Source organism: Dissoconium aciculare, assembly GCF_010015565.1.
Source record: "Dissoconium aciculare CBS 342.82 unplaced genomic scaffold K489scaffold_8, whole genome shotgun sequence".
NCBI classification, from domain to species: domain Eukaryota; kingdom Fungi; phylum Ascomycota; class Dothideomycetes; order Mycosphaerellales; family Dissoconiaceae; genus Dissoconium; species Dissoconium aciculare.
In genome coordinates, this window is record NW_022984958.1 from 32,149 (window position 1) to 55,735 (window position 23,587).

At 51.9% G+C, this 23,587-nt stretch overlaps 9 protein-coding genes across 9 annotated transcripts; 5 read left to right on the plus strand and 4 right to left on the minus strand.

Annotated features, from left to right (window-relative positions):
• The first annotated feature begins 568 nt into the window (after window positions 1–568).
• On the plus strand, window positions 569–2,857 carry K489DRAFT_246508 (uncharacterized protein). The gene is made up of 2 exons (XM_033599916.1): window positions 569–794; window positions 1,120–2,857. Exons 1-2 carry the CDS (start codon window positions 733–735, stop codon window positions 2,738–2,740), a joined length of 1,683 nt encoding a protein of 560 aa, XP_033458383.1. The 5' UTR covers window positions 569–732; the 3' UTR covers window positions 2,741–2,857.
• A 341-nt stretch (window positions 2,858–3,198) lies between these two features.
• K489DRAFT_321649 (methyltransferase domain-containing protein) lies at window positions 3,199–4,005 on the plus strand (the record flags this gene model as incomplete). Its single annotated transcript, XM_033601560.1, has 2 exons — window positions 3,199–3,371; window positions 3,429–4,005. The coding sequence occupies 2 exons, from the start codon at window positions 3,199–3,201 to the stop codon at window positions 4,003–4,005; spliced, it is 750 nt and encodes a 249-aa protein (XP_033458384.1).
• Window positions 4,006–4,595: 590 nt separating this feature from the next.
• K489DRAFT_381343 (adenine nucleotide alpha hydrolases-like protein) lies at window positions 4,596–6,429 on the plus strand. The gene is made up of 2 exons (XM_033605095.1): window positions 4,596–5,250; window positions 5,345–6,429. The coding sequence occupies exons 1-2, from the start codon at window positions 4,691–4,693 to the stop codon at window positions 6,087–6,089; spliced, it is 1,305 nt and encodes a 434-aa protein (XP_033458385.1). The 5' UTR covers window positions 4,596–4,690; the 3' UTR covers window positions 6,090–6,429.
• Window positions 6,268–8,847, minus strand: K489DRAFT_381344 (MATE efflux family protein). Its single transcript, XM_033605096.1, has 2 exons — window positions 6,829–8,847; window positions 6,268–6,729 (listed from the first exon to the last, which is right to left on the minus strand). The coding sequence occupies exons 1-2, from the start codon at window positions 8,725–8,727 to the stop codon at window positions 6,553–6,555; spliced, it is 2,076 nt and encodes a 691-aa protein (XP_033458386.1). The 5' UTR covers window positions 8,728–8,847; the 3' UTR covers window positions 6,268–6,552.
• An 815-nt stretch (window positions 8,848–9,662) lies between these two features.
• K489DRAFT_381346 (pre-mRNA-splicing factor ATP-dependent RNA helicase prp16) lies at window positions 9,663–13,738 on the minus strand. Its single transcript, XM_033605097.1, has one exon. It carries the CDS (start codon window positions 13,568–13,570, stop codon window positions 9,956–9,958), a length of 3,615 nt encoding a protein of 1,204 aa, XP_033458387.1. The 5' UTR covers window positions 13,571–13,738; the 3' UTR covers window positions 9,663–9,955.
• Window positions 13,739–14,383: 645 nt separating this feature from the next.
• K489DRAFT_371387 (uncharacterized protein) lies at window positions 14,384–15,514 on the plus strand (the record flags this gene model as incomplete). The annotated part of the gene is made up of 1 exon (XM_033603238.1): window positions 14,384–15,514. One exon carries the CDS (start codon window positions 14,384–14,386, stop codon window positions 15,512–15,514), a length of 1,131 nt encoding a protein of 376 aa, XP_033458388.1.
• A 707-nt stretch (window positions 15,515–16,221) lies between these two features.
• K489DRAFT_246664 (uncharacterized protein) lies at window positions 16,222–18,370 on the plus strand. Its single transcript, XM_033599917.1, has 2 exons — window positions 16,222–17,961; window positions 18,015–18,370. Exons 1-2 carry the CDS (start codon window positions 16,400–16,402, stop codon window positions 18,277–18,279), a joined length of 1,827 nt encoding a protein of 608 aa, XP_033458389.1. The 5' UTR covers window positions 16,222–16,399; the 3' UTR covers window positions 18,280–18,370.
• Window positions 18,371–18,448: 78 nt separating this feature from the next.
• On the minus strand, window positions 18,449–18,754 carry K489DRAFT_410841 (uncharacterized protein; the record flags this gene model as incomplete). The annotated part of the gene is made up of 2 exons (XM_033607746.1): window positions 18,449–18,469; window positions 18,527–18,754. 2 exons carry the CDS (start codon window positions 18,752–18,754, stop codon window positions 18,449–18,451), a joined length of 249 nt encoding a protein of 82 aa, XP_033458390.1.
• Window positions 18,755–21,591: 2,837 nt separating this feature from the next.
• K489DRAFT_381351 (class I glutamine amidotransferase-like protein) lies at window positions 21,592–22,577 on the minus strand. The gene is made up of 2 exons (XM_033605098.1): window positions 22,168–22,577; window positions 21,592–22,103 (listed from the first exon to the last, which is right to left on the minus strand). The coding sequence occupies exons 1-2, from the start codon at window positions 22,544–22,546 to the stop codon at window positions 21,751–21,753; spliced, it is 732 nt and encodes a 243-aa protein (XP_033458391.1). The 5' UTR covers window positions 22,547–22,577; the 3' UTR covers window positions 21,592–21,750.
• Between the last annotated feature and the right edge of the window lie 1,010 nt (window positions 22,578–23,587).

Genomic DNA, 23,587 nt, shown 5'->3' on the forward strand with positions numbered 1-23,587 from the left:
ATGAACGCAAATCCAGGAAGAGGAAAGCAATCACATTAGATCCTGCCCTGTCAGCCTCTCAGATCCAAGGGATAGTTGAGCAAGAGGAGGTTGAAGCACAAATAAGGGAGCAGATGCCAAGGGCTCCAAAGCGTGCTAGTCGGTGTAGCAAGTGTGGTTCCTTTGCTCACACCTTCAAACACTGTACAGTAGATTGAATAGTATTGTTATATAACACATTTAAGTCTCAAAGCAATCTATTAAGTATTGGTTGAGATAATCAGTGTTAAAGGTGGTAGACACGTAATTCGTGGACCACGCCGTGGGGTGGACCGCGCTCTGGTGTTTGACGTTAGCAGCGCGTTGCGCGCGCGGTCTGCAGAAAGAAATCGGTGATCCACCTCAAGCAAATACCGCAACAACATCAGCGACTTCTCTTCCACAGGGCATTGCAATTCTCCATACACTTAATTCTTCCTCGTCCGTACATCTGAAACAGCCGATCGACGTCTGCATCAATTCACGCCGCACTTGTGCTTTGTCCCCAGCAACGACCCGAGCGCAAGCCTATCCGATCTGTGTAACACAGAACGCCTTGCGCGTGATTTCTACCCCGGTCACGGCAAGATTACAGATCACTTTCCCTCCCTGGCCGAACAGGAGCACATTCCCGTCCGAATAGCGCCATCTATCACCGTGATAGGACGATAGCAGACCAATCGCAGGCGGAAGCTTTCATTCAGGCGTGTCACGATGTCGACATTCGGGCGGTCAAACTCCCTGTCCTTGAACACAGGCGCTGCAAATTCACTCTTGTATGTACCCTTCTTTCCTTTACCGAATCCTCAAATCGACACTTCGCGCTTCATGCGAGCTGCAGGCCATTTTGGTTCGTGGGCAGCATGGTTGTTCAATGGGGTTCGGATCAAGATCCGGATTGGGCGGCGCAGGTTCGACGCAATTTTCTGGGAAAGCCGTCGCCAGCACTGTCGCCTGTAGACGAGGAGGACAAGGAGAACAAATCTCGGGCTCAATCTGTGCCTGTGTGCGCTCCTATGATTGAAGGGTTTCCAGAGTCGGGCTCGCGCATACAATCTTTCCGTCTGAGAAGAAGCATAGCTAACCCAGACTCATTCATAGTCCTCCGAATCTCACAGCTGGCGCGGCATCGACGCCGTCAAGCTCCGGTCTCTTCGGCGGTGGAGCAGCAAACACGAACAACGCAACCCAGAGTTCCACGCCGTCATTCTCCCTGTTTGGTGCACCGAAACAAGAGCCATCACAAGCGACGACTTCAGCACCAGCATTTGGCTCCACCACCGCGTCGACATCGTTATTCGGAAATAATGCAGCACAACAATCACAATCGGCTACGCCGTCGCTGTTTGGACAGACTGCAACGCAACAGCAGCCAGCAGCATCAGGAGGAGGATTATTTGGGCAGAGCACAACTCAGCAGAGCACGCCGTCATTATTTGGAGGAAACACACAGCAAGCGCCCGCAGCATCCTCTCTATTCGGCGGGAACAACACCAATCAACAACCTACGACCGGTTTCGGTGCCTCGCTTTTCGGCAGCAGCACACAACAACAGCCACAAGCTACTGGAAGTTCTTCTCTGTTCGGAGGAGGCGCGACGAACAATGCCTCGTCGCTCTTTGGGCAGCCGCAGCAGCAGCAGCAGCAGCAGCAGCAGCAGCAGCAACAACAGCAACAACGGCAGCAGCCATCTCTTTTTGGTGCAGCTCAAGCCGCATCTTTCAACAGACAATCTTCTGCATTTGCGGGACGGCTGAGCATGGGACAAAATCCTGCGACCGCTGCGACAGCAGCCAGTGCTGCGATTGGCGGGTCCACTACTGTGCCTGCGGTCAAAATTGACCTGGAAAACCTCCGACCAACGACCCGCTATGAAGATTTGACCGACCAGATGAAGGCTGAGTTGGAGAATATTGACAAAATGATTCAACAGCAGGAGAGCTTCTGCAGACAAATCGAGGCTATCCTACCGAAACACGGCCAAGATCTGATCAGTTTGACACCAGACGGTGATTTCATCCGTGACAAAGTCGATGCAGTCGAGCAGGCTCTCACAAGCGATGCTCATGGTGTAGACGCTCAGAGACGGGTCGCGGAAAAGGATGGCCATGATCTGCAGAGATGCGGGCGCATCATCACGAATCTGGGACTACCTCAAGGCTATCAATTCGCCAATCTCGGCTACGCCGGAGGTGGCGGTGCCAACAATAACACAAACGGTGCCAATCATAACGCCGTGGCTCGCGGCAATCCGAACCATGGCAACAACAACAGCAACAATGGCCAAAATTCCTCGAACAACCCCAACAATTCATCCGACGCCTCCTCCGACGACCCAACCTCATCCAACTACGACACCGACCTCATCAGGAACTATTTTCTCCCGCTCGCGACCTCCCTTCAATCTAGCATGTCAGCCTACACCTCCAACCTGGTCGAGATCGAAGCCCACATGCGCGTCATCGAGAGCAGCGCACTGGCGCAAGCACAACAGTTGGCGCAGAGAAAATCGGGCGCCGAACAGCAAGGTGGTACTGGTGATGATGGCGAAGGTGGATTCGGTAGCGGCGGTGTTGACGCTACGGTCAGAGAATTGGCGGACACATTGAGAGGATTTGAGGCGAGTATCTTGGGCGTGGCGGGTGCGGTAGGCGAATGCCGTGAGGGAGTTAATGAGCTTGTGTTGGGTCGGTTCAATGGTGCGGGTCCAGGGCGGTACTGAAAAGATTTGATTCGTGGTTGAATTCTGCGTTCTATGTAAAAATGATAAGATCCGACAAACCCAAGTCAAATTCGTCATCAAAGTTCTGGAGTGCATCAAGTTTATGTGCTTGCTGTATAGTAAAAATGGGTATCTTTCCAGGTACTTCAAGTGAACGCCTGCCTAGGGACACATGAATGAAGAGTAAATCTCGATTGAGCATGTCGTCAGCGCGTTAAGAAGGCATTACCGAATTCATGTCGACGCGTGAGTCAGGTGTTTGACCAGCAGTTTCCGATGCTTCCTGCAAACAACATCTCGCAGACAACATCCTGCAAACAACACAGCGAAGAACAGACATCGGATCGATACGGCCGAATCCGTATCCAGCGGACGTTGATCGTGAAAATCGCACATCTCGTTCATCACGACACGCATATCGCGCTCATCTCGTTTTGAGGAAGCTTTGCCCTTCCAGCATGGCGACAGTCACTTCGGGCGAAACGCAAGAAAAGCCACATGAGTCCAAACAAATCGTCAGACAAGCATATAACAGCATCGCGGGCTGGTATCTGAACTGGATCACGGGCCAAAAATCACCCCGCGAAGAATATACACAAATGCTGCTGGATGAGCTTCAAGGCATTTCCAAGTCACGCGAGCACGACTCGTCTACGACCAATAGCACAAGTGCGGGCGGCAAAGACAGACAAGTTGAGTTGGCGACTTCTTCTGACGATGGCCAGCTCAAGGTACTTGAACTCGGCGCCGGCGCCGGCGTGCCAGTCACCCAAATGCTCATCGCGGCAGGCGTCCACGTTCTCGCCAACGACATCTCCAGTACGCAGCTGAATCTCGCTCGTGAGCGGTGTCCGACCGCGGAATTCTTCCCGGGGGACATGATGCGGTTAGATTTTCCCAGCGGATCTCTCGACGGGGTAGCATCCTTCTACGCGATTTTCCATCTACCGCGGGCGGAGCAGACGGAGATGATGAAAAGAATCGCGCGATGGTTACGGGTGGGAGGCGTGCTTGTGATGAATCTTGCGACGGAGGATGCGGAGGAGATTCATGGCGAGTTCATGGGTTGGGGCATGTTTTGGAGTGGGTTCGCGGTCGAGGGGAGCCTTGGGATGGTGGAGAGTGCTGGATTGACGGTTGTGAAGAGTGAGGTTAGAGAGGCTGGTGAGGGGCTCTTGGAGGAGGATGATCCGGATTATGGGGTCAAGTTTTTGTGGATCGTGGCGAGGAAGGATATGGAGGTTGGTGAGGTGGTGGCAGATTGAAGGAAATACTCATGTCGAAGGGCAAATGTTGTCCTTTCGGGAAGAAATGTGATGTAGAAGTCGATGGTGGACGTCTCCATGCTGGATACGGACGCCCTCGGAAGCCGACCTGATCGCCACAGATGCTTCTTTCCGCTTTCCAAATGCCGGTTCTGAATCCATTCACAACTACAGGTTGGCTCTGTACGACAAAGACGATTCGACATGGAAGAATTATGTGCACAGCCCCAGCAATTGACAACATCTGATTAGCCACGATTCCGCCCAGCAGAGCGTATCAAATGGCCAAATGAGCATCAACGACGAAACTTGGAGGATGTATAGAATACACTCGTGATGTCTGATAGCACTGAGCAGTAGAGTTGGGACCGTTGCATACGAAACGCAATAGCCCTCATCTACCAACCAATGCTCTACCATTATTTCACTATTATTCTCCCCATCCACGACCTCCAGGGTTAGCGGCAATGGAAGTGACTGAGATGAGTCAGCACATTCGGTTCAATCGAGACCCTGATCACGGTCTTCCCCGCCGCTTACTGAACCGCCGCCACTTCTTCGTAATGCCGAAGGAGTGAGACCAATGACCCCGAAACATGTCCCTGGCCTTCGGTCTCTCTCCTCTCTGTACATGATCTCACGATACCGCTCGCTTCCATCCAGAGTTCTCAATTGGTGTCTATCAATGCGCACAAAGAGAACCCTTCATCACAGCCGAATTCCCCGACTATCAGCCGTAGTTAGTTCCATTGCGAGCACAAGTCTGCGGCCGGCGTTGCGATCTTTGGGAGCGATAGATCGACGCCCTCAACGCCGCGCTCTCACATATTCAACATCGCCACCAGTCAGCTTTCTGGGTTTTTCTCATAGTCGTCGCGGGACCCTCCAAGACAGCACCCAAACTCGTCGCTTCCACACCAATTCCACAACTCGAAGCCCATCTACCATCGCCTTCGAAAAGATGCACCTGACAGAGAGTGCTGTCCCACCTGCACCGTCACTTCCACAAGAGCTCAGCTATGGAGAGGGCTCACACGTGAATGGCATCGACGGTGGACATGCATCACACATAAATGGACATGCGGCCGTGACATTGTCTGAGCGATGCGAACAAGTCTACGAGCAGGTCAATGACTTCTTACATCGTGCGCCTAGAGACGGAGAGGACGGTAGACGGCTAGAACATGCGCGGCGGCAGACTCGCTTGAGTTTAGATATAATTGCAGAGGCTCTGGAGAAGTATAGGTGAGTCGGCTTGGCGCATTCCTCTTAGACAGGAAGAAAAGACCCCTGGTGCCACGACTACGAATCGTGCTGATGATCAAACCCGTCTTCACAGCTTCGAGGAGCTCGCTATATCATACAATGGAGGCAAGGATTGTCTGGTGTTGCTCGTCCTCTACCTCGCCGGCTTACACGCATACGCAACTCACCAAAACTTCTCCTCGCCGAATCAACAGCCGTCATCAACAAGCGCCGCGACCACAAACGGCAAAGGTCGACGAATACAGCTCCCGCCAACACTGCCTGCAATCTACATCCTCTCCACCAATCCTTTTCCAAGCGTAACCTCCTTCGTCACCACCTCCGCCGCGCACTACGCGCTGAGCCTAACATCCTACCCAGCGCCAATGCTCTCCGCATTCACCTCACACCTCGAACACAATCCGCAGATTCGCGCCATTTTCGTCGGCACGCGACGAACAGATCCGCATGGCGCGACGCTGACACCATTTGCGCCCACGGACGGGAAATGGCCACGGTTCATACGCGTGCATCCCGTGCTGGACTGGAACTATGTGGATATTTGGTGTTTCATCCGAGGCGTGGGCATGGAATACTGTGAGCTGTATGATCGCGGGTATACCAGTCTGGGCGGTAGAGGGGACACTTGGCCGAATCCGAAGTTGAGAATAGATGCTGTAGAAAAGGATGCAGCGAGCCTAACAGCCGGTGGCGCGGTGATGGCTGCGAAGAACATCGATGGTGTTGACCAAGAGGAAAACGGAGGAGAAATACGTTATCGACCGGCTTATGAGCTGGTAGAGGACGAGGAGGAGCGATTAGGACGGGAGCGGCGATGATGTCAAACGGAGAGAATGGTGCTGGCGTCGTCAGAATGGGTCGACAAGACCAATAGGGAAACAGGCAGAGGAGCTGCGGCAACGCCAAACGTTGCAAGAGGAGGAACTTTGAGACATGTGCATTGCGGGCGCCGGATCTAGATGAAGACGATAGATGAGCAGCGATTGAAAAAAGCCATGAAAGATCGAAGATGATGCATTGGGGCCCTTTTCAGAAATCAACCCTGAATTTTAATAAGAAAGACATCGCGAAGAAATTTGGACATGTCCCAGACCTTCATGAAACATCATTGAAACGTGAATCCGCGTAAATCAAGTTCAAGTTAATCAAATTCATGCCCTCGCCAAACCCCGAAACCCCAAGATCCTCAATCGCGAGAAGATCTTCCGAAGAACCTCAATCTATAACATTCTCAACCCGGGACACGCGTTGTCTGAACAATAAAAATTTCTCTCTCTTCCTTCACGCCACCGAGTTTCTCAAAGCAGCCTCCTCGCTCGCTCGAGCGAAGGATGTTCGATAGATGAAAATGCCCTCGAAAACAGCGACGATCGCGAGACCGAAGACGGGGCCGGTCCATAGACCTGCGAGGTCCAGGTGTAGGCCGAAGGCGAGGCCGAAGGAGACGGGCAGGGCGATCTATCGTATAGAGATTAAAATATTAGCATCGGGAGCTAATGATACAGACACAGGTTTTGGTATAGGGGGAGCGAATGGTGCTGCGGGAGAGGAACTTACGACATAGTATGCGAAAAGATTGATGTAGCCTCCCACCTCTTGCTTACCCAGACCTCTGAGACAGCCATTGCAGATCGCAGCGAGGGCATCGAAAAGTTGAAATGCTGCGTTCACGGGCAAGACGGCGGCGGCGAGGGCCACGACGTCTTCTTCGGAGGTGAAGAGCCAAGGGATCTGGAAGCGGAGAGACGAGAGAACGATCATGTTAAGAAGACCAATCACCGTGCCGCCCACGAAAGCGACTTGGGCGGTGATTTTGGCGGCGTCGGGGAGAGATGCGCCGATTAGATTGGCCACGCGGGTGCTCGCAGCAATGGAGAGGGGGAAGGGGAGTTGATAGGTCAGGATGGACAGGCTCTGGAGGACGGTATTGGCAGCGAGATGGGTAGCGGAGATACGCGCGGAGGCCAGCGTGAGGATTTCGAAGGCGAGGAATTCTGCGAGGACCATGACGAGTCCTGGGAGCGCGAGACGAATCATGGGACCCCAATTTCGGAAGGCTTTGTTTGTGAAGCCTGGCCAGCATTCCATTCCGTTGGGTGCGATGAAGCGCACGTAAAGGAGCAGCAGGATGGGCATGAAGCATTCTGTGATAACGACGGCGATGGGACAGCCAATGAAGCCCCATTGGAAGCGCCAGACGAAAAGCCAGTGGAGGAACGCGTTGAAAGGAGCGGCGATGAGTAGGACGTAGAGGGTCGCTTCGAAACGACCTTGGGCTTGGACATAACGTTTGCCACTTTCAAAGCAGGCGTAAGCTGGCGCACCAATGATCAGGATACGTAGATATTGACCGCTGTAGTCGGCGATTTCCTGCTCCGGGACGATCATTTCGAGGATCGGTGTCGCGAAGAACCAGAGGATCGAGATTGGAATTGTGATGGCCCATAGGAAGAACACCATTCGCTGGAGTTGGAGACCGACGAGCTTTCGTTTACCACTGCCGTAAGCCTGGGCGCAGAGTGTGTCGAGGGATGTCGCGAGACCTTGGTAGACTGCATAACCTGTGATGGTCGCAGTCATTCCACCCAAGCTGACAGCACCGAGTTCGACCTTTCCAATGTGGCCGACAGTGAAGATCGATGTGAGAGTCAGTGAGTTTTGCAGAATGAAAGTCAACATCAGCGGAGCGGAGTATCGGGCAAGGACCTTGGTTTCACGCTGCCACGTCGTCTGGATCTGGCCGGCAAGCACTGCCTCCTCCCACTTCCGAGACACATTTTCAGGCGAACCCTCGCCACCGTACGGCGCCGAAGGATCGCGGCCGAGAAGAGCGGTCGTCTCGTCAGGGACTTCATTCTCCGCGTCTTCGTGGATTGACTCGACTTCTTCTAAAGCTGGTCCATTGTTTGCATCTTCTTCAGAGTCTGCGGGAACAGCATTGCTACCGTGAAACGCCGATCGCTTGGTCTCTGTCGCAAATCCCACTGTCTCCAAAACTTTCCTCAACACTCCCCCGGAGCTACCGTGCACGCTCCTCAAGCTTCGCACGCTGCCCTGCTTGCGGGGATGCTTCGGCGGAAGGATTTTGTTATCGCGCAACAAGCTTCTCTCCTCGCCGATCGCCGTTTCCCAGTCCTGCTCGGCAGGAAGTCCAGCTTCCGCAGGCTGAATTCCAAATATCGGGCGAGGGCCGCTGGCATAATATGAAGGCCGACGATAGCTGCTCGTCATGGAGTGTTGTGTTGTTGGCAGCTGATCGTGGGCTGGGGCCGATGTGTCGAGAACCTGGTCTACAGCTTGGTCATCGTCGAGGTCGCGTGCGATAGATTCTTCTGCAACGCTGGCTTGATAGCGTTCCACGGCTGTTTGAGAACGGTAGCTTGTGCCGAGTACGCGAGAAGGTCGACGATCACGGCCGCTTGGCTCGCGCGACGGAATGGGTTTTTTGGAAGTCATGACTTGTGACTGGATTGCAATCCCCTCAGAAGATGTCGACTTGTCCTGTGAAGGGGTCGAAACTTGTCAAATTAAAGATTACCGGTCTGATAAGTCGTCGATGCAGATCAGCGCATCGATGCTCTGTTTGTAAGCGGCGAGCGCTGTGCACGACAATGAATAAGGCTACGTGTGTATTAGACGAACGGGCAGGGCGATCTTGAGATCAAGGCCACGTCATGTTCCGCATGAATGGTCAAGAGACGGAGAGAAAGAGACGAGAGTCAAGAATCAAGTCGGTAAGATGATAAGGCTAGGCAGTGTACCGATCGGCAGCCACTAAGACGTAGCTGTATGTAGTTAGTACGGATATCCCTGGGGTGAAGAATGAGGTGAACGACGGCGGGGACGAGATCTCACCTGCAGGACAGTGTCCTCACACGCCTCACACTGTTCAGCAGCAGCATGCAGGAAGGTGCGGGAAAGAACTGTAGCCACACATACGGACTCTCGTCGCCGCCGCCGCCGTCGCCTCCATGGTGGATGAAGGTAGCAAAGACTAATAGCAACCGGGTTTAGCGGCGGTTACATTTGACAGCGACGTGATCAGAGCCCGTCTGAACCCTTGATTATTACATTCTCAATGCCTCCGAAAGACGGGTCACTGGTCGTTCTCTTTGTTCGCATTCCTTTGTCGAGTTGATCATAATCTTCAGCTTGCCTGTGCTTTGTGGCACTGCAGCTATCGTGGTGACGCAGTTTTATTTCTTCTCGTCCTGAGACAAAGGAAACAAGATGAGATGATGATGAGGTGGTTACTCTTTCCTCTAGTTCAGGGTCCAACAGCACGCACCGCTTATTGACGGGCCGAGGACTGCTGGCAACCACGTTTTGGCGGGGCTGTTCGTTAAGATTGACTCTGATGAGTCATCGCGTGTTATCCTGCTTTGCTTCGGTGACCAAAAGGGGCAAGTACAGCCAGGCGATCATCATGGGGTCTTTGTTCACCACGGCTCGGTTTTCGTATTTATCTACAATGAGGTAATGGGGTCACAATTGGTCAAGTGAAGATTGATAATGCCAAGGTAAGGCTGACGAAGCAAACCTACGCGATCCGGGCAATCAGCAGACGTCACGAGCGAGAGAAATTCCTTGTTCACGAAACGACTCGCCGGAACGAGCAGGCTTTCACTCGACAAAGAAGAAAGGGTGCTGCAACTTGATTTGATCATGATTGCAAGCATCCACATCAACCCCAAGTACCACCTCCACCTCTACCCTGTCGCTTCTGCGCAGACAACCGCCAATCATCCTCGCCAGCAAAGCGATTATGCAGAGGTTGAATCCTCTCTGCACGCTTCCTCTTACTCAAACCACCTTCCTGGCCCGCCACCTTGAAAAAGGTCGGAGCGGCCTCGACCAACCATTTCGGTTCAATCGCCGTGACATTATGCATATATTCCCTTGTCGTCTCGACCAGAGAGTGATAGACGACATGCTCGGCGGGCTTGCCGAATAATGCAGATGCCGGGTGCATGTAGACGGGAGTGCCTTCGACAAGTGTCTTGTAGCCCTCTTGCGGGTCTTTGCGCGCGGCGTGCCGGAAGAAGCCTGAGCAGAGAGCTTGACGGACACGGGTCGTGTCTCGGCCGCAGGAGATTACGCGGAGACGGTGACGGTCAAGGATCTGGACCAATTGCTTGCGGACGTCTTCAACCCGGCGGAGAGCGCGGGGTTGGATGTAGTTTTCGAAACACCAGGGGTCGCTTCGGCCGGCGTTCTTCCAGCCGTTGTAGACGTTAAGTAAAGTAAGATGGTCGCCTGCAGGGTCGTGGAATCGGGCTTTCTTCTGGTCGGCTTGTTGTTGCTTCTCCTTTGGGCGGTGGAAGACGGTAGGTCCTGCACTGATCATGGAAACGATGGTGAGCATCTCGTCACTGCAGCCGAGGTCGACAGACATGATAAGCGCTTTGGCGAGGGTTGGATCCATGGGAAAGTCTGCCATCCGGCGACCCATTCGCGTGAGAAGGCCATCGTCATCAAGTGCGGACAAAGCGTATAGTTCTTCAAGCGCAGTCAACATGGTGTTTGTCGGTGGAGGGTCCATGAAGTCAAATCCTAGCAAATCGTTGATCCCCATGGCTTTCAACATGAGAATCGTATTTGACAAATTCTGCCTTTGAATTTCAGGGATGGTTGTTGGTAGCATCTCGCTTTGAAACGCAGCCTCGGTGTACAACCGGAAACATTTTCCGGGCCCCGTCCGACCAGCACGACCTGCTCGCTGTTTTGCCTGAGCCTGCGAGATCGGCGTAACTTGAAGTCTGTCCATACCAAGCTTCGCGTCATATGCCTGCTGCTTGACGAATCCCGGATCAATGACAAAATAAATCCCGTCGATGGTGATACTCGTTTCGGCAATATTCGTCGCAATGACGACCTTCCGACCACCTGGTGGTGGAGGTTCGAAGATTCGGCTGGCGGTTTCCGACGGAAGTGCTCCGTAAATGGGGAGAATAATCAGCTCGGGCACAGATGGGCCCAATGCCTTCATACGCTCATATAAGATCTCGCAGCTCGTGTCAATCTCTTCCTTGCCGGTCAAGAAGAGCAGAATGTCACCTTCACTCTCCGTCAGATGAATCTGCATGACAGTCGTGAGAGCGGCGTCAAGATAATCGCTCTCTGGCTCACGGCTGTACATGACTTCGACAGGAAACGCTCTGCCGGGAATCGTAAGAATCGGACATTCGTTGAAATAAAGTGAGAACTTTTCCGCGTCAAGCGTTGCTGAAGTGACGATCAATTTCATATCTGGTCGTTTCTTCAATGTCTTTTTGAGCAGACCGAACAGCACGTCTGTCGCGATTGTACGTTCGTGGGCTTCGTCAAGCATGATCACGCTGTATTTGTGAAGTTCGGGGTCAAGCAGAATCTCTCGCTGCATGATTCCATCGGTCATGTACTTGATTTTGGTGTTCTGGGTCGTTTTGTCCTCGAAACGAATCGTGTATCCAACTTCTTCGCCGAGTCGACATCCAACCTCGTCACTGACACGAGCGGCGACGGACATGGCGGCGACTCTCCGAGGCTGCGTACATCCGATCATACCGTTGTTGGCAAACCCTTCCTCGGCTAGATATTGGGTTAGCTGGGTGGTTTTGCCAGATCCAGTGTCTCCAACCACGATGAGAAGCTGGAATTGCCGCACTGCATCAAGAAATTGCGCACGCATCTTGTATGCTGGTAGACTCTCTCGCTGCTCTTTGATGGACATTGACGTTCTTTTCCCGAGCTCACCACGACCCGTGGCAATCTTCTTCCATTCCGGCACATCGTTGCTTGCGTTCGATTGTTGAGGTTGTCGCAAGTCACTCGCAAATTTCCTCTGGTCAGGGTTCGCCATTGGGTCGTTCCAGTTTGCACCAAGATCCGTCTTCGCAGCTGCCTGAGCTGCTTTGTCTTGCATTTCCTGTTGCCGTAGATCTCGCCGTTCCTTAGCCAGTACATCGCCCTGCATGGCCGCACGATTCATACTTCCGTCGGGTGCTTTGATGACCCTGATTGGTGATAGTTCCAGTGATTGTTTGGTCTGACCCGCAAGGAAAGGCGGCTCTTCCTCCCGAACTTCAATATCGATGTCCTCTTCTTCGACAATCTGTTCGCCATTGATAGCAGCGTTGTAATCCTCATCAAGGTCAGGAAAGTCAGCAGCTTTGATCACACCCGATGCTATCAGCTGTCGAATTTCCCATCGCTCTGGACTCGTCATGCGTTTCTTTTGTCGCTTGCCACCATTCAAAGTTGCTGAAGTCTCAATCACCGGTACATCTCCACTTCCCGTCAATCCGACAGCATTTGCGCCAGTAGCATTCTGCATTCTCCGTCCCGCATTAAGATCCTGGCCCGTCACTTGATCAACCTCCGCCATACTCAAGCTTATTCGGTTGTCTTGCATCTTCATAACCTTGACCTTGACAGGCTGATCTCGCGAAACCAAATCGCTAGGATGGTTCACTTTGTATTCTGCCATTGCAGAGACATGAACCAACCCATCGACCTTCCCACGCACGCCTTGCAGGTTGACGAAGACTCCAAAATCCTTGACTCCTGTCACACGACCGTCGTAAATTTTGTATAAAATGGGCAAGTCGTCCAATTTGGCTGGTGGCGGCCGATCGAATGAGTCACGACGAGACTTTCGACTTCGCCGATGACTGTCCTCTTCCCGATCTTGCCCTGGCCTGTATGTCCTGGTACGACCGAACTCATCCTCGAAAACATATTCATCATTTCTCCGGCGGTCTTTCATCGGGCTCTTCGACCGTGATCGTGACCTCCTCATTCTTTTTGAACGCGTCTCTTCAGTATCATGCCGCACTGGTGATACACTTCTCTTTCTGGATGCATGCGACTTGCCGTCCTGGCCTTTGCTTCCGCCTCTGCCGCCCGCCAGACCTTCCAACATGGCAAAAGCATCATCCATCTCGTCCGCAGCATCCGCGATAGATTCCACTGGCTGATCAGGAATCGCAAGCCCCCGAAACGTCTCACTCCGGCCTTTCTCCTTGCCGTTTCCATTCACCGCTCCATTGCCATGAGTCTGACTGCCATCCTTCCCCGACAGATTGTTCTTGCGCGGCCCTTGCATAGTCGCGATCAACCTCTCAATACTCTCGACCAAGGTTGTGGGGAAATCAAATTCGGCCAACTTCGCCGCAAAGTCGTCAGAAGTGTCGCATTTGGCATGTTCGGCGAGGACATATTCGGCAATCGTGGCATCGGAGACTCCCATGAAGTTGCTGATCGCTGTAGCCACCGCCGAGACGAGTGAGAGCTGGCCGAGCTCTTCAAGTCCGTCCATGATGTGCGCCGCGCTTCAAGACAACGGTGGATAGACGAAGGCGCTCGCGATGTCGCTTTTACGAGTGAGATCGATAATACCAGGCGCACAACTTACATTATGCTCTGCCGGTCGTCGTGATGTCGCGACAAATCGATCTGCGCCAAAAAATTGAGTCGTGAAACTGATATGTGTACTAACGGTTCAAATAACGCCGGAATCAAGTCCCGCGAATTAGTTAAACTACACCTCCGCGGACAATTGTAACCCTAGCGACATATTCTGCAAGTGGTGTTCGCCGACCCCAAGGCCCACAACTGTGGTGATATCATCGTTTGCGAACAAATTTATACAATCACGATTCGAGACGCATGCCAACTTGGAACTGACCTCGGGGCATATGATGATGAGGTCCATCGCGCATCGTCATGACTGCCTTGGGCGCCAAATTCATCGAAACCGCTCGCGGTGTCCCAAGTGGGATCAGGGCATCGTTGAAGCAATACCGCCGTGAGACGTCACTACTTTCACTCATTGCGCAGTTATTTGTACAAGTCTTCCAAGGTTGAAATGAATACCAATTGCTTCGTGCACTACTCGACCATCACGTCACTGGGAAAGGGCACTGCCATCGTCCTCGAAAGTGACTCATGATATGTCAGTGCCACATCATCCATCTGGGCACACCCGCAGGTGGGCAGTGCTTGCCGATGAGTCAGCATCTATGATTCTCGTTCACCAACACGAACATTACATATGTGCAATTCTTCAACATGCCTTCTTGCGAAGATCAAAATCAAAGTATACAACAGGCGACGAGTTTCATCAAGATTCATGGCTGAGCGCAAGACACCTCACCAACGCACGACGGCTTCGCGCCCCAAGCCCGGAAATCACGTCGTGCCATCTAAGCACCAAAGGAAAGCACGACCTGACTATTGGTCAAAGCATACGAACGCCAAAGAGTTTTCGCTTCGAGCACGCACAGTATCATCTCCGGCTGAGGTGGCTTTCGGCGCTCTGTTTGCAGCATTGCCACTCGAACTCCGCGAATTGATATTCTCTTTCCTGGTCGTCCAGCCTGTGAAGTGGGACATGACACATCGCCATGACTGCCCACGAAGAACCTCAAATGGAGATTTAACACCGAAAAAGCCCAAGGAAATGATGTGCGCCATGTGTGACGAGCCTTGGTGGACCGAGTGGCGGCACGGCGTGCATCTGCAGTGGACATCGCCCTGGCGCAGTCAGTGGGCTCCTGAGCAGCTTAACACATTCGTTTGCAGCAGTTGCTACGATTCGCGACATAAACCTTTCCCGAGAACCGTCTCGCTGCCCTGCTTGTGCGCACGACGCACCAACCTACAGATCTTCCTAGTATGTCGACAATGGCATCAAGAAGCGGGTCATGTATTCTACACACGGAATACCTTCGCATTCGAAGACAGCAGCACTTTTATCCACTTCATCGACAATCTGCCGCAACGCTGGAGGGAGCTTCTGACAAAGGTCAGCTTGATGGCTCTCGTACGATATCCCACCGGATTTCCCCATGACACGTTTGTGCCGAACGCCATATTACATGGATTACAGGTCGCCGTTGAGTGGAACCGCTCCAGGCCTTTGTGGGGTCGCCTCCGAAAGCTTCCAAACCTGTCTCGCCTCGAGATAGATGCAATCTACCTCACCAGAGTGGACACGATCAAACGTATGCACAGAGTCGGAGCACGAAATTTGCGCTCCATCACCTTTGTTGAACGACTGTCTGAGGTGGATAACTCGTTTGGAAGCACGACTGTCTGGCCTGAGTTTGCGGGTCGTACAGCGATGAGAGGCAAGTTCGAGAACTATGTTGCGACCGTGATCAAGGGGATGCGGAAGCGACGCAGCGTCAAGAAAAATACTGCGCTGATCGGAGAAGGCTCGAAAGCTGTGCGTCAGAGCATCGGATTAACGTATTTATGAGGTCAAAAGTCCTATTGTATTTTATAAATCTGTTATCGGCATCACGGACACCGGGGGTGTGAGGCTAAGAAACCGAGCTTTCGACCGGACAGCCCAACGTACCGACGGCATCCACTATAGTGTTGTTCATCCTTATCGCACTACGGACTATCCTCTGCAATATCAACGGACGATGGGTTTGTATTTAATGCGGATACATAGAACTCCTCTTCCTAAACAGATAGTCCTCGAAGACAGAGTTCCGAGCTCGAGCCTTGGAACATGACTACTAAATAACCGTGTTCGAAAGTCTGTACCGATGGTGTCGTAGCGTGCCCAGGTGGTTTGGAGAACACGGAGAGGGAGGGCGGCCCTTATCTTTGATACCCGCCGTGCATGGGTGGGGGCGCACGTCAACCACTCAACGCACCACCCCGGAAAACACTTCAAACGCGACGCTCAGCCACCTGCACACATACTCGATACCTACCTACGGTACTGTTTCACATGAAAGACAGAATGGGCATTGAGATCAAGGCATCTGATTAGCAACTCTGTCGGTACTTCAAACCGCTTCGAACTGGCGGCCTCATGCCTCCTTTACCCATGAGATGGATCCTCACGTGCCTCAACATGGCGGATTTGGTTAGCGTCCGACATTAATTAGTTCATCAACCAGCCCGCGACCTTCGTCTGTCTGGATACCCTTGCGAATGTGTCTCAACGAGACAGTAGTGTATACTTCCTCCCATCCCGATTGTCAATCTCACCCAGAACCCGATGATGTTTCATCACGACCCGGATGCAGCAGCGCGCGAAATACTTGTGGTCCACCTACCTACCTACCTACCTAACTAGATATGCTTGGACAACTCGCTTGACAGTCGCTTCTTGCTAGTCAGCATTATGTCTTCGTCAGAATCCACTTGCGACGACCAATTGTCCTGGCATGCGATAACAGCTGCACGACTTCTTAGCGCACGACAGAAATCATCTCGCCTTGGAGCAACCAAATCTCGTCACGGCTGCATCGCCTGCAAGGGCCGACGAGTCAAGTGTACAGAAGAACATCCGGCTTGTCGCCGATGTGTTCGGAGTGGCCAGGAGTGCAAATATGCACCTACTCCAGATTTCCCATCCGCGCGATCGAACAGGTCAGGAATCGGGCTGCAGCTATCTCAATACATGGGACTCAGGGCCAACGAGCGTCGTACCTTTGAATATTTCTTGTTACAAGCTGCGCCTCGTCTCGCGGGATCTTTTGATCAAGAGTTCTGGTGTCGATCGGTGCTACAGCAAGCACAAACCGAGCCGTGCATCCGAGATGCATTGCTTTGCATCTCATACTTGCACGAGAGCCCTCGCTACTTGACGACCTTCCTAGTTGCGGAGCAACAACAAAGCCCGATATGGTCAATTCTTGGCAGGCCGTCTGCTGAGCACTCCCCAAAAATGAATGAGTTTAGGCAAGGTCTGCCGCAAATTATGGGCAACCTCCCTCCAATTCAAGTTAAAATGCCAACGCTGGACAAGTCTGTACAGGCTTCTTTGAAGCACTACAACGATGCAATGGGCGCCGTGAGAGAACGAATCCATACGGGCAGGCTGTCTCCGATGCTCGCTTTGCAAACCTGCCTTCTTTTTATTTTTATAGAGATCATGCAAGATAATATTCACAACGTGGTGAATTTATTGATTCAAGCCGAGGGAATCATGAGGTCAGACATGACACCAGTCACCCGAGATGAGAAAGCACTTTACAAAGAACTCAATCGAATGATCTTTCAATCTTGTTCTTCGGCTGCAGTGTTTGGATGGCAGCAAAGACCAACGATCACACACATCAATGCCGTATTTGACGTGGCAGCCGAATACACGACCATGGCCGAAGCAAATGATGCATTCTTTGAGTGGATTCTCGAATGTCAACGCACTCTTTGCGAAATCGAAGGTATACCCCTGCCGAGCGGGATGTCAGAGCTTACAGAGGTTGTGAATACTGGTCACAAAAAAGCCTTTGTTCAATGTTTATACGATCAAGAATTCGAAGCTAACCGGTCTAATCCAAACATGCGATCGTCAAGCGATTCCAAGAGGACTTTGCCGGAACAACAAAGTTTACTGCAAAAATTACATCAATGGTATGCCGCTTTTCTCAGAACGCCGAGATCTCAAGAAGGTCATGTTTTGTGTCTCGAGATGTATTATCGCGTTGCAATCATTTGGATCTCAACATGGAATTGCGACCAGCAGAAGGATTTTGACCAATTCACTGAGCTCTTTCAACAGATCGTCGGCCTAGCGGAGAGGTACGTGCGCAAGGTACAAATAGAGAAATCGGTATATACCTTGGGCACTGGCGTGCTCGGTCCGCTGACTGCGACCGCATGGAAATGCCGGGTCCCTCTTCTCCGGAGAAAAGCCACTCGTCTCATGTGGGAGCTTCCTTCTACGAGGGAATGTGTGTGGTATGTCCGTGATTCCGAAACTTCTGCTGTCGTGTCATGCTGAACATCCCCAGGACATCCAGACCTGTCGCTGAGGTCGCCGCTCGACTCATCACCATCGAAGAAGAAGACGCGCCGTGGTCGATCTTCAAGAATTGCGACATCTCGGTCACATCTTGTCCAATAGACGATTCTTTCCGTCCCTCCGAGTCCAATCGAGTCGCTTCTTACTTGGTCATCTACAACTTCACGGCTGGGCGCTGGGAACTTCGCGTCACGCGGAATCAGCTCTCCGCCAGCGGCAAGCGAGAACCCGTCTCCCAGGATTATAGCTTCTGAAGAAATTGGAAGGTGGGGCTTTTGTTCCTGATTGTCAAGGAGGTTCTTTCCCTTGGACCGCGTTCATGTCCTCGCAGACGGTCGTGTCTTCTTCATGCCTCGTGCGAACTCAACGTAGAGCGCTCAACCTCTTCTCAGCTCATCAGGAGAACAAAAGGACATTCTCGACTCAGACCATATCATGCGTCGTCTAAGAAAACTGATCAGCAACAAGCTCGCCATCAAGAAAAGTGAGAAGTCAACATACCCTCTTATCCCGGGGGTGTCCCAGAGAGTCGGCCAGAATATCGAGGTTCCTGAGCCGCACTTGGCGCATGTATTGCACCTGACTGAGCTCTTCCTCGCTCTTGCTGACAGCGCTCTCTTGCGGGATCGGTCGCCAGAAGACATGCGTGAAGGCGTAGGCCAGCAGGACGCTGGCTGCTGCACCGACCACGATGAGGAGGACGGTGAGGTTGACGTCTAGTGTTGACATTTGGGGTGGAGTGAGGATGGTGAATGTTTTGGTATAATGGATTCTTGTTACAGCGGTGGTGTGGGTCCCGAGGCGAACGAGACCAAGATGCAGGTAATCGACGAATCAAAGTTGGGTTTTGTCAATGCAAAATAGTGAATGTCGGTGTTCAAGGCGTATGCTTTGCAAATAAAAAATAGTGAAAGTGGTATCCAAGGCGCGGATTTTGAGAATTGATGGAAACGAATGTGATCACCAAGGCGTGGTGTAGTGTTGTGACTTGAGAACAGTAATGAATGAAGAGTGCGACGTGATGTAGTGTTGAGTTGTGAGATTCGAGAGAGGACGTAGTGGACAAGGACGAATTATAAGACGACGCACGATCACAACACCAAGAAGGCGCAGCATGATAACGAATAGAAGAGAATGAAACATCAGCTTTTTGTTCTGATACTACATGACTTACGCGGCCTGTAAAATAACTATACTCCTATGTTCATGATCCACCGCCGGTGCTGAAGTCCCGGATAAGTTCGTGAAGTCGGACTCGGCAGATCTCCGGCAGGTGTACGGCCGACGCTTGCTCCTGGCGAAAATTGCCGTTTTCGGTTGCAGCGCGTCCTCTCCCACGTTTTCCATCAAAACCTTGGAACATTGTAGCTCCCACGTGAGCCTTGCTCGGTCTGTACAGGAATCGATCAGGCCATTCCGACAGCTGGGTTTGACCGAAAATTGTTTTGATTCTGCCCTTTCGAATAAGGAGCTCTAGAAGCGAGTGGGTAGCATATCAGTCATCAGTGAGCAGCAGAGTCTGCTGAGTCATCGGAATGCCACCCCATCTAACTAATGCCTGTATCGAACGATCCCAACCTTCCATTCAGCTTCGTCGTGGGCTATATTTAACACTTCGGCTGGTCGGCCGGCTGACCGGCGTGTTATGGCTGTTGTTCTGGAAACCTTGAAGAACGCAATGACATTAAGGCGCTCGGATCAGATCAGAGTCTTTCTCATACCCCTAGTCCTCGAAAATGGATCGATTGACATCGAAGCTGGCAGCAGGGCCATCTTTATTATGGGCGCGGGAGGTGCTACTGTAGCTGAGAACTTCCAAGGTTGTATGCAGGGGCGGGTAGTATGACTTGTGATGTCCGCATAGCGTGAATGCTCTTGACCAAAATACATCGAAGTGGTTGTGCCGAGTTTCGTGCAAAAACAAATGCGCCAGGCGTTTGGAACTACTGTCTTTGTTGAAGCTTTGGGCACTGGGGTCCTTTGGGTACCGGATTATTGTGATATTATTTTTCTGGATACTATTTCAGTAACGAAATTTTTGTTGTGATCTTCTGCTGATTGTTTCATGCACAAGATACCATGATGCAGCGCCGTGATGGATTGACAATCTCTTCCGTACTGGACTCGCCGAAAGCTGCGCTGATTTACCGCGCATGATAATAGAACGCATACTCGGTATTAGATATCAAGCGATAGCCCTGACGAGAAGAGTTCCAGGTCATGCCGCAATGCGACACGATCCGGATTTTGAACAAGATGCAGAAAGCAAGAATCATTAGGAGAAGGAAACACGTATATCGGTCTCACGATGGAGGCTATGAGACGTGGCCCTATTGATCGACGATCAGGTCAGAAAATCGCTTGAAGAAAAGCAGAACCCTCCCACCGCTTTAAGAGATGAAAGAAATCAACACCGAAGCTCTCAGGTCTGAAAGGACCGTCGTCACTATAAGTCGTCGACTCGTCCGCGACTTCTCCAACATCATCCCGTCTGTCGGAGAGCAGCTGCTCAATATCGACATTGCCGTCTTCATCCTGCTCTTGCCACGCCTCTCGGTCATGACTTAGACGTCGATCGCCGCGCAACCACACAAAAGGATGAGCCACCATCCAATTTGGGCGATTCAGCTTTGCTGCCATAGCCATCCATTCCAATATGAACGCTTCGGTCCACGAATCTTCGTTGCTGAAGAGGTTGTGCGTCTGAGTCCAGAGGTTATTCTCTACTCTTTGTGTAGTAGAGATTGTGTTGTCGACGGGGTTCCAGGTTGATGTCCAACTTCAACTCGCTGACCAATGCTGCAAGAATTGTGAAAACACTTGTGTCACCACAAGGTACATGCTGGTTGGACGTCACCCAGTATCGTTTCCTCGACCGCGAAGGGTACGAAATCGTGTAGTCAGCTAAGGCGAGCCGGTCAGCTTCTGCAGAATACAGAGCAAGCACACCAAAGCATGTTTCTATATCACGGCGACCTCCACTCGCCAGGTGTTCGCAAGCGGTCTCGAGTTCGCGATGTTGGTCGCCGTAATTCGGTTGCTCCTCTGGTACACATAGATGTCGGCCTTGAGAAGAAGTGAAGTGGGCATGGTCCGACAGTAGGGATCCTCGTGTAGAAGAGATTTGTCTCTCGACCGCCATCGCAAGGTTCTAGAGTCGACGCCAAGCAGAGTGTCGTTGAATTGCAACTATCGCATGTCCACAGTGTGGGGTACGGTTTCGTAGGATCCATCGGCTTCGTGAGTTGTGAGCCTGCCTAAATGCTCCAGCACCGCCTGCATCGTCGTCGTCATTTTCGTGAATAGCATGAGCTACTTCAGCTCACTGAAAGTAGGTGGGAAAGGAATTCACAAATGATGAAGATGAATGTGGAGCAGGGGGAGGTCGTGATAAAAGACATTCATGTGCGTAGAAGATAGTCTAAAGGTGTCAGCAAACGGCCAAACAAAGCTCCACCAAAGCTCACGTCAATGAAAGCAACAATGGCAACAGCTTTTTGAAATGGGTCGATCTGCTAACGACGCGACACCTGGGCATCAGTCATTGATCCTGTTAGAATTTCACTGGCTTGTCATTGAATCGTACGGAGCTATTTTCACATGCAAAACTTTCCTCAAAATATACTAAACCAACAATAACCAGCAATCTCGTGCAAGTTGGAAGCTCGACAGATGTGGCACATCAATACAAAATAGCCTGGCTACCAAACTCAGATGCACGCCACTCACGCCTGAGGAAGCACGTCTTCGGCATTGGCGAGTGCGGCGAATGGATCTTCACCGCTGTCGTGGGCACGGTTCCATTCCATGCCGTTCTTGAGGACGTCTCCCAAGAGGATTCCTTGGTCATTTTTGCCGTAGATGTGATCTACCAGGGCAAGCATGGCATCTGTTCCGGACGATACGCCCGAGCTAGTCCAAAGCTTGTTGTTGTCTGCAACCACCCAGCGCGCCTTGGCTACCCAATGGGTCTTGGGACCAGTCGCTGTGATTAGCTGCCAGAGCTGCTTGTTCGTTGTTGCACGGTGTCCATCAAGGATGCCTGCTCTGGCCGCGAGACCCGCTCCGTTGCACACGGCTATGCATGATTGATTAGTCTCATCTCCAGTATGCTGAACACCAAGAGGAAGCCATTCACGTACTCAAAAGGTGCTTGATCTTGGGATATTGATCACGCAAGAACTGAATAATCCTTTCAACGTCCTTGGCCTCCCATGCGCCTCCAGTGAGAGACTTGGGGCCTGCTCCGAATCCTCCTGGGACGATGAGCACGTCAATGTCCTCCGGCGGCGCATCGAAGGTGTGGGTCGGCACGATCGTCTGGCCTACACGTGTCTTGATCGGTGATCCTTCTGCAGAAGCGCTTGAGACTGGCTCCAGGCTGGGCCCGATAATGCTCAATTGGGTGTTTGCGGCATCCTTGTTGACCATGGGATGGCCCAGGCCGTGCACGACCTCGGTGGGACCGAAGGCATCCAGAACTTCGTACCCGGGGAAGATGACGAGGCCGAAGTGAACCATTTTGAAATATATCAGGTGAGACTTGGAGAGGTAATTCAGGATGAGGAAAATGATGTTGAATTGTCTAAACAGTGGGGTATGGTTGCTATTTATGCACCTCCGCAAGCTTTCGATGCCGATGGTTCGGTAATGAGCTTCTTGAGGATTGTTTCAGTAATGGTGGCCTGGTGAGCATATTGCTGACGCCGAATCTAGCTAACATCACGACATTTTGGCAAGTCCAGTCTTTCGGTATCGGGTAATATTCGGCCGGAAGGGAAGCTAGCCTTGTTCAGCTAAACAGGCCGTGGACCCTTGATCAGTCTCCAGCGCGAGACTCATGAAGACTCATCGCCAAATGCTGTTATTTGGACGGTAGACGGCGTTTCTTCCGACCAGTAATGGATCTCCATCGGTCACTACCGTACTCTGGGACTTCGGTAGGTCGCACTAATGTCATGACAGGGGCTACTCTTTCCCGACCCAGCCCCAAAGGCAAGAAAGAGCTTGTCAAAAGCTCCCACGTGAAACCCGAGGCTCAGGTAAGTTATCCCGTGTTGAAGTAGCGATGCTTGCTAAAGAAGGTGTCCCGGGGAAAGCAGGTTTGCGCGCTAAGTAAGTGCCTACCCGGGAGAACCCTGTTCGTGAGTCAATCATTTTACATACTAAGCCTCCTGATGAGCATGTTTTGCGCTCGGATGTCTAAGTCCGAGATGGCGGTATGATCGATAGCCGTCCCAATGAGCAACTTGCACATATTCATTGAGGCTTACATCTGCTCTCGATGAACAATAATCGTATTGTAGTCCTGAACAGATGAGGTTGCCAGTTGCGTTGGAGACCCTGTAACCACAAAGTGAGGACGACGCAGTGGGCACGTCCATCGTATCCCCCGTGTATTACATTCAGGCAACTTCTTAAGAAACACTTGACTGCATGAACGACATCTAGTGTAAAAGAGGATTGCTCTCCGTCGCAGCATGTATACGTCTCACAGTTCATGCGTCGTGCGCAGCTTGAGGGCCATGTGATTCAGTCGAACAGGCACAGCGATGGCTCATC

Coding starts and splice junctions, on each gene's coding strand:
- K489DRAFT_246508 (XM_033599916.1), top strand. CDS start 733: ATGTCGACATTCGGGCGGTCAAACTCCCTGTCCTTGAACACAGGCGCT. Junction 795..1,119: donor GGCGCTGCAAATTCACTCTT/GTATGTACCCTT, acceptor ACTCATTCATAG/TCCTCCGAATCTCACAGCTG.
- K489DRAFT_381343 (XM_033605095.1), top strand. CDS start 4,691: ATGCGCACAAAGAGAACCCTTCATCACAGCCGAATTCCCCGACTATCA. Junction 5,251..5,344: donor GAGGCTCTGGAGAAGTATAG/GTGAGTCGGCTT, acceptor CCGTCTTCACAG/CTTCGAGGAGCTCGCTATAT.
- K489DRAFT_381344 (XM_033605096.1), bottom strand. CDS start 8,727: ATGACTTCCAAAAAACCCATTCCGTCGCGCGAGCCAAGCGGCCGTGAT. Junction 6,730..6,828: donor ATCTTTTCGCATACTATGTC/GTAAGTTCCTCT, acceptor TCTATACGATAG/ATCGCCCTGCCCGTCTCCTT.
- K489DRAFT_381346 (XM_033605097.1), bottom strand. CDS start 13,570: ATGGACGGACTTGAAGAGCTCGGCCAGCTCTCACTCGTCTCGGCGGTG.
- K489DRAFT_246664 (XM_033599917.1), top strand. CDS start 16,400: ATGTCTTCGTCAGAATCCACTTGCGACGACCAATTGTCCTGGCATGCG. Junction 17,962..18,014: donor TCTACGAGGGAATGTGTGTG/GTATGTCCGTGA, acceptor GAACATCCCCAG/GACATCCAGACCTGTCGCTG.
- K489DRAFT_381351 (XM_033605098.1), bottom strand. CDS start 22,546: ATGGTTCACTTCGGCCTCGTCATCTTCCCCGGGTACGAAGTTCTGGAT. Junction 22,104..22,167: donor CAAGATCAAGCACCTTTTGA/GTACGTGAATGG, acceptor AATCATGCATAG/CCGTGTGCAACGGAGCGGGT.